Source organism: Gopherus flavomarginatus, chromosome 25 (assembly GCF_025201925.1).
Source record: "Gopherus flavomarginatus isolate rGopFla2 chromosome 25, rGopFla2.mat.asm, whole genome shotgun sequence".
NCBI lineage: Eukaryota > Metazoa > Chordata > Testudines > Testudinidae > Gopherus > Gopherus flavomarginatus.
Window position 1 is genome coordinate 8,860,850 of NC_066641.1, and position 8,247 is coordinate 8,869,096.

Here is an 8,247-nt window from a genome sequence, read left to right on the forward strand (position 1 = left end):
AAAGCAGTAGCGGGAGTATACAGCTAGCAAGGCAGAAGGATTGCGATGAGATTCCTGCAAACTAGAGTAAGATGGGGACGTTTTTATGAAGTCCTTGTTCCATTAGTAACTGTCTGTTCTAGGGTTTAACTATGACAAGATGCTCTCAGAGTGGGTGCACAGAATGTACAGGCTGAGTCAGACTCAGAAGAAAGGTAGAAGCTATTCAATGGGTGAAAATGTACTGTTGATGTTGTAGAGGGAACATGCACAGTTAAATAAACTGATAAGGAAATACAGGATGAAAAGAAGTGGGTCAGAAAAGAGGTCCACCTTGTCCAGTTCCCTGCCTTCAGCAATGGCCAGTGCCTGATGCTTCAGTGGAAGGTGAATCCTTTCCTCCAGCATACACACATTTGCTTGGCCAGATGTGTAATGCTGTGTATGGGGTGGATGAGTATTCCTTTTGGAGCCCTTTAGCAATCAGCTCATGTCTGCTTGGTTACCCCTGTATTTGTGAGCAGCTTTGAAATAGCTTCTTGGGTTATGTTTTTAGAGGTGGTATAGCTGGAAGATCAATACTGTGTTATAGGGGTGAGGGAAGGGGGAGGAAATCACTGGCTGGAAACAACGTTTGACAGGTTTAATTGGATGCTTCTTCGCAGTTGAGCTGTGGAGTCAAATTGACTCTCAACACTGTGGCTGGTTGTGCTGTGTGTGATTTCAGAGCAGTGAGACCCAACGTATCATTTCCTGGCTCAAAGGAGGGAGCTGTCCCTTCTGATGAGCATGAAGTGGATGGCAGAAAGAGGGATAAAATGACACTTGGCAGTGAAGATGAAGCCCAAACTTCTGACTTCCTCAGGGTCAGAGGATCTGGCAGCCCCCCTGAGCAGAGCATCCATTGGAATAAGTGTGTGTTTTTGTGTGCAAAAGGAATGCTGTAAACATCAGGGAAAAGGAGAGCACCTCTCGAAATAAGTGTGTGTGTGTTATCAGAAGCCTTTACAAAGGCATACACAGTATGCCTTGAGGTTTGAGTGATAGAGAGAGGGAATAAATGACAGGACGACAGGGGAGCACAGAGCATCCCTCCCTCTCCTGTACAAAGCCCACCTCCTCAGAGATTACCCTAGAATCATTGGGTACTTCTTTAGGTCATAAGAGTAGCTGCTCATTGATTGGACTGGGGAAGGTAAATTCCTTTGAGAAATCTGGATAAATAGAGGCAACAGAGCTCAGATTTGCAGACAGATAAAAGGCGACTCAAGGACTTTGACAAGACAGAGGAAGAATAGAAAGAAACAGGCATTGAATTAGAGAATTGATGTCTTATTAAACTGATGAGCACAGCTCTGACTCTTATCAACTTACAGTGCAACTATAAGACAGAAATAAACAAAAAAGAGTGAGGAAAAAAACCAAGATCTCACATCTAAACTCCTTCAGCAGAACGTGAAAGAGCCCCAACCTTCTCACTGAGGTCTTTAAAACCCAACTATTTAAACATTTGCCAGTAGAGGTTTAGACGAGGATCGTTGTCAAGAGCTATGGAAAGCTTTAGAGCTTTTTTCCTGCTGGTTTTTCTTTGTTCACAGATTTTCTGTTTTGAAGATGTGCCCAGTTTGGAGGAAGACCCTGGGACGGCCCCATCTCTGAAGGTAAATGGCTTATTCTTCCTTTCTTTGTGGATTTTTGAAGACTGGGAGGGTGTTTTAAAGCCATTTATGGCTTGGGGAATTTATTCTCTTCAGTATCTTAGCACAGTCTGATTTAACTTTATAGTCTCCTGCAAAGGAGGACCACTAAGAGCTAGTAGTGATGCTTTGCACTGATGTAGGACTTCCTCTCTTCATAGTCCTTTCCAAACAACAATACTCACAACACCCCAGGAAGGTGTGGTAGGTAGAAAGGTATTTATTATCTCCACTTTACAAATCGGAAAACTGAGACCTAGACAGATTAAGTGACTTCACCTCAAGCTTCTCTGGTTAAAAAGGAAAAGTGTGTAACATATTTTTAAAGGAATGATTTCTAAGAAGTGAAAAACATCCATCAGTAATCCCGCTGGTGCTAGACACCACAGCAATGGGTACATTAGAAATAAGGTACTTTGAAGGGTTACTACATATGGTACGTTTCTAGACAGCGTTATCTGCTTTGAAGTGCAGTTAAATACAGAAAAGGGGATACGTTAAATATAGCACCTTCTTCAAGTCCTATCTGCTCAGATCTCTATCGCTAGTAAGTGTTAGCCAACGCAGCTAAGGGACAGGAAGCTAAAATATATTCTGCCCCATGTATCAGCAGCTAAATTGTCATGCAAGCTTCCACTGAGTACTGTAATCTTTTCTACTGGCAATAAAGGGAAAAAATAACAACCATACTTAGCTTGTACACAGTGCTTTTCATTTGTAGTTCTCAAAGCACTTTACAGAAGAAGGTAATGATATTCATCCCTACTTTACATGTGGGGAAACTGAGTCACAGAGCAAGGCCATGATGTGCCCCAGGTTATATAGCAAGTCAGTGGCAGAGCTGAGAACAGAATGCAGGAATCCTGACTCTCAGTTTAATGCCCTTACCACTGGACCACAATACTGTCCCAGTATGGCTTGGAGTTTCAGATGTCATGGTGAGTTGGCAGGCCTGGCAGTTTGAAAACTCCTCTTATGATTTGTAAGCTATAAGCAAAGTTGACTGGAAAATTGTTGAAAGCACAAGGTGGAACCCTGTAACGTCTTAATGATACATAGGAAGTGCCATACTGGATCAGATAAGTTCGCTGTCCTGTCCCTGGCAGTGGCCAGTATCAGCTGCTTCAGAGGAAAATGCAAGAACCCTACAGCAGGTAGTTATGGGATAACCTGTCCATCAGAACATTTTCCTTCTGACTCCCATCCATTAGAGGTTGGCTCATGCCCTGAAGCAGGAAGGCTCATGGATCTTCAAAAATTCTGTGATTTTTCAATTTGAAACATTCTTTTTACTAACAGCACAGCATATTAAACAGGAACTAACTCCTACCCTTTATAAGAGTTCCAGCCTTCCAGGATATGAGGTTAGAGTTTGTGACATATATTAATGCATCTGAGAATCTTTACATTACATGCGGCAGAAATCACTTATAGGCTATATCTCAGTAATAAGGAACAAAAGAAAAAGTGAAATTGTGAGTTTGTTTAAAACCAAACACTGAAACACACTCGTCCCCCACAGTGCACACACTGAGCCCGATTCTCTGCTGCAATGGGCCCCCACACACTGGGGTTTGTTTTACCTCTTCATTTGCAAAGTATATACAGCAAGGCTCCTGCTTTGCCTCCTGAGGCTTTACAAGAGCCATGATGAAAATCACTCTTTGCCATTGCGCGTTGTATTATCATTAATGTTCAGTAGTGGTTAAAATGACCTGAGCTCTGAGTGGAAATTTCATAACCTAGACTATCCAGCTACAGGGATTGGATCTCCCGGAGTCATTTCAATGGAGGGATGAACTGAGGCAATGGCCCAAGCTAAGTAGCACTATGGCAATTAATGTCAAGCTGTGTTATTGAACTCCTATCAACTCTCTGTAGATATCAGTATCTGCATGTGTAGGAAGCTAACGCAGTAGCATGACCAATTTGGCATCCTTTAACTATTTCACCCTCAAGGCTCCAAGCTGCTGCTTGAAGGGAAGTTTTCACTCCCAGACTCTCAGCTCCTTGTTCATTACTAACAACGGGGATGGGATTTCAGCTTCTGTCTTTGGCTCTCCCTTTTGCTTTCTAGGATGAAGGCTTGCAGAGCGGCTCACTCCAGCGCTTGGCACAGCTGATGAAAAGGGGGAAATTCCAGCAGTTCTACGGCCTGATGGGAAAACGGGCTAGTGGTAAGTTCAGTGTTTATCAGAAATGAAAGCAACAAGCGTCCACCTTTGCTTAGTCCATCAGACCAATGCATGCAAATTGCCACTGAATGCAAGGACCTAGTACTTTCCCTTGTTCAACAAGAGAAATGTTGGGCTTTTCTTTTGGTGAAGGGGAGGTCAGCTGCTTTCATACTGCAGCCCTAACGGACTTCTATTTTCCCCTCACTTCTGTGATCCTTTGTGACAACCACTATTGTTCTGCCTGAAGAGATTTCATTCAGAATTTATCAGTGGCACCCTGATAATCAAAGGGTCAATATTTTCACAATAATACCACTTTTCAGAGGAGCCAAAGGTTACCAACATTATCCCCATTTTAGAGATGGGGAAACTGAGGCTCAGAGAGGCAAGTGACTTGACTAAGGTTACAGAGTGAGTTAGTAGCAGAGCTAGAAGCAGAACTTAGGTCACTCTTCTCCCACTCCTGTGCTCAAACCACTAGACCAAATGGCCTGAGGAACAAGCTCAGAGTCCTTCCTACACAGCAAAACTAGTCCCCGCTCGTCTCCACTGCACAAGAATGAGACTAGATCTGAGCACCTGGCAACACAGTATTAATTCGCCACCTCTTCCTCTCCTACATTAAATAGCCACCCAAGAGGGAATCTCATTGCAGTTATAGCACATGACCTTGTACATCTCTCTAGAATGTGGGCAGCGTAATAAGCAAAATGCACATCTGATGTTACACAGATCACTTGGGAGAGATGCAGGGGAAAAGATCGAGGTGTTCACGCCCAACCTTCATTTCTCTCTTTCTTTTTAAAAAGGGGTGCCACATACTTCACCAGAGGAGCATAAGAGTGAGTGTTTCTTTTACCCTCATCTTTCTGTTTGTAAAGCCAGCGATGCACATTCACCCCTACCCACAGCCCAGAGAGGCAGACACAATAATTTTGCTTGGAGTCCCCTGCCTCTGTGTCCCTAAAAATGATAGATGAGCTTTTTCCACCACCAAATCCTAACGGGAGTCATAGCCCTCGTCCAGACTACCCCGCCGTATCGGCGGGTTAAAATCGATTGCTCGGGGATCGATATATCGCGTCTAATCTAGACGCGATATATCGATCCCCGAGCGCGCTTATATCGATTCCGGAACTCCATCAACCCGAACGGAGTTCCGGAATCGACACGGAGAGCCGCAGACATCGGTCCCGCGCCGTCTGGACTGGTGAGTAATTCGATCTTAGATATTTGACTTCAGCTATGTTATTCACGTAGCTGAAGTTGCGTATCTAAGATCGATTTTCCCCCCCTAGTCTGGACGAGGCATAAGTGGGACCTTGATCTGTTGCTAAGGGGAGGAAAAATGTTACTAATGAGATTGCTGTAACATGCTGATGTGCTCCAATCTGTATGAAAGGAGAGATGAGCACAAAAACCATCTTGAAACATACTCATGCTGCTTACTCCCCCGCCCCCCATAAAAGCAGATAAATACCATTCCTATTTTACAGCTACAGAAACTAAGGCAGGAGGTGAAGTGACTTGTCCATGGCCACTGGAGGAGTCAGTGGGATTAGGAGTTGGGTGGCCCTGGGTCTCAGTCTCATACTCACACCCTCAGAATACACCTCTCTTTCCAAACAATGAGGGGCAGGGGAACGCTTCAATCCTCCACTCTGCCCTCAAAGGATTCTTATTTGCACAGGTCAACACTCAATACCTAGTTCTGGGCTTTCCTGGGGTCAGGTCGATCCAGACAGACTAACTTTGTCCGAGCTTTTTTTTTTTTTTTTTTTCTTCCTAGCTTTAAACCACAAACATTTTTTGAACCAAAGTCCCTTCTTAGGAACAATACTGTCCTCTCCGCTCAGCTCCAGAGTAGCTCTGGGCCTGCGGCAGAAGAAGAGACACAAGGCTCTTCACAGTTCTAGAGTATGGCCATTCGGCAATAGACAGTGGTTCACAGTAGTATAACAGGGGAATCTGTGACAAAACCAGAGTAAGGGCTTGGCTACACCCTGTCTGGGTATTGCTTTAGCTAATATCGGTTTGAAATCCATATAAAGTTATACAACCCTCCCCTAGTGTGGATGCAATAATGCCAGCATAAAGATGCCTTGTATCAATAAACTGCAGCCAGCCTAGGGGTTTTACTGCTTGAAACTATTTTGGTAGAAAAATAGTTTTACTGGTACAAAAACTGTGTGTAAACCAGGCCTAAGGGAGGCTGAAATGACCAATTATCATGTCCACTGTTGACATACTATAGGTATGGGTCTCCCTCTACTTTTCCTGCCTGTAATAGGCTGCGTTTCACTTTTATACGTCTCCTTGCCAACCTCTGCATCTCTTTTCCGCGCTAGGGCACCAAGGACAGACGTTCATAGGACTCATGGGACGAAGATCCTCCAGTGGAGGTGGGTGAGCTCCCATGCCTGACGCTCCTTAGATCAGTCTCTCTCCCCTGTCAGCTATTCTGACAGGGAACTCTCAGCTCATTATTCACCTGTCCTCCTCCTCCACCCACTTATTTATAGGAAACCTCTATAGCTGCTGGAGTTTGCAAGAACTTTGCTTGATGCAGACAGACCCTCATTGGTTCAAGTCTCTCTGGTGGCATTTGTGTGTGTACAGTTGTGTCTTAGTCATGCAGCACAGGGTTTTTATCACCACCTCCCCCAATCCCTTTCACTAAGGAACTGCCCTCTTGGCAATTTACCATCATATATACTACATGCTGCTGATTTACTACTCCAGCTCCAATTCTTGAGAAGCAGCTGGTATTAACTAATTGGGAACTGCCAACTTTCCTACCCAAATTAGTTTGAGCACAATTTAAAAAGAAAGATACTGATTCCCAAATATTGGAGTATGAGGATAGGGCATTTCCCACCTTTATGTCCACACGAGAGCACAGCCTAAAAGCTAGGAATAACTACTGCACATGATAGCATGACTTCATCCCCTCTGTGCAAAGTTTTTCCAAGTTGCCGTTTTTCTCTTCCATAGAATATTTTGTAGCTGCAGTTTATGATTTTGAAGGAAGCTAAAACTTACTGCAACCCAAGTCTCTTCTTACACTCGCCCCCACTTGCATATATTTTCTGCTCCAGAATTATTATTTGTATTAGGGTAGCACCTAGAGGCCCCAATCAAGATCTGGGCCCCAGTGTGCTAAGTTCTGTGCAGATGCATAGTATGAAACATTCCTTGACCTGAAGAGCTTACATTTTCAACAGACAAGATCAACAAGGGGAGGGAGAAATGATCCCCAGTTTGCAGATGGGAAACTGAGCCCCAGAGAGATTGAGTGACTTGCCCAAGATCATACAGGAAGTCTGTGGCAGAGCCAAGAAAAGAAATCTGGGTTCAGGAGTCCCAGCCTTGTGCCTTAACCACAAGACTACCGCTCCTATCAGGCCTGAAGGTCTTCTCCACTGCAGAAATTGGATCTCAGACCTGGTCCATAATAAAAAGTTAGGTGGACCCAGCTATGCGAAAAATCCACCCCCCGGGCGACACAGTTAAGCCAGTCTAACACCTGGTGTAGACAGCATTAGGTTGACAGAAGAATTTTTCTGTCGACCTAGCTACTGGCTCTGAGGGAAGTGGATTACTTACACCAATGGGAGAACTCCCTCACATTAGCACTGGTACTACATACACTGAAGTGCTTCAGCGGTGCCGCTGCAGCGCCTCAACTGTGCTGCTGTAGCATTTCAAGTGTAGACGAGCCCTTGCTACTACAGAAACCAATCCAAATAGACTTCCCTCATGCAGATATTTTTCTCTCCTCCTACAGAGTCAACACAGGACTGGGACAACGGCCAACCACTTCCTGCATGGGAGCCATAGCATGACACTCCATCAGCAACCAATATCTGCTCCTTTCCTTCACAAGCACTAGATTACGATAGCTATATAGTCTGCTCATCTATTCACACCCCATGAACGGAGTAACACAGTGCTTTCTAGTACCAGATAAGCGCTTTAGGATCTTTTCTTTTACTACTGTCTCCTTTTGTCAAACTGCTATGATGTATAAATGTATTGCTGTTGCAGCGAAGAGTTGGCGCTTTCTTTACATCACATTCGATGAGCAGTGCACAGGGTTAGCACATCCCGTCCTTACTCCTGTAGACAGACAGACATACACACTTTGGTTTCCTCGATAAAGCCTGAAATGTAAGTTCTTAAAAATCAAAAGAGGAAGGAAATGCTTATCTAATAACTTTTCTTCAGTTTTTTAAAGTTAATAACCTGACTGCAGGGAGCTAGTGGGGACATAAAAGTTGAATAACTTAAGTACACAACGTATATGGCAAGAAAGCTTTATTTTCTCTCCTTCATCTCCCATTTCAATTCATTATGGAATAAGCATCCATTGTGGGGCAAGCACAAAAAATAAC

The 8,247-nt window shown here is 44.1% G+C and overlaps 1 protein-coding gene across 2 annotated transcripts; it reads left to right on the forward strand.

Annotated features, from left to right (window-relative positions):
• Window positions 1–1,190: 1,190 nt before the first annotated feature.
• On the forward strand, window positions 1,191–8,241 carry LOC127040509 (protachykinin-1-like). Of its 2 annotated transcripts, XM_050934748.1 has the most exons (5): window positions 1,194–1,640; window positions 3,754–3,853; window positions 4,663–4,695; window positions 6,202–6,255; window positions 7,641–8,241. In XM_050934748.1, the coding sequence occupies exons 1-5, from the start codon at window positions 1,530–1,532 to the stop codon at window positions 7,691–7,693; spliced, it is 351 nt and encodes a 116-aa protein (XP_050790705.1). In that variant the 5' UTR covers window positions 1,194–1,529; the 3' UTR covers window positions 7,694–8,241. The 2 variants fall into 2 exon arrangements, with proteins under 2 accessions (XP_050790706.1, XP_050790705.1); XM_050934749.1 differs by lacking the exon at window positions 4,663–4,695 and having other exon boundaries at window positions 1,191–1,640.
• Window positions 8,242–8,247: the final 6 nt, after the last annotated feature.

Excerpts from the sequence above, each read along its gene's own strand:
- LOC127040509 (XM_050934748.1), top strand. The coding sequence starts at position 1,530 with ATGGAAAGCTTTAGAGCTTTTTTCCTGCTGGTTTTTCTTTGTTCACAG. Across the intron at positions 3,854-4,662 it reads GATGGGAAAACGGGCTAGTG|GGGTGCCACATACTTCACCA; the intron begins GTAAGTTCAGTG and ends CTTTTTAAAAAG. Across the intron at positions 4,696-6,201 it reads TTCACCAGAGGAGCATAAGA|GGCACCAAGGACAGACGTTC; the intron begins GTGAGTGTTTCT and ends TTTCCGCGCTAG.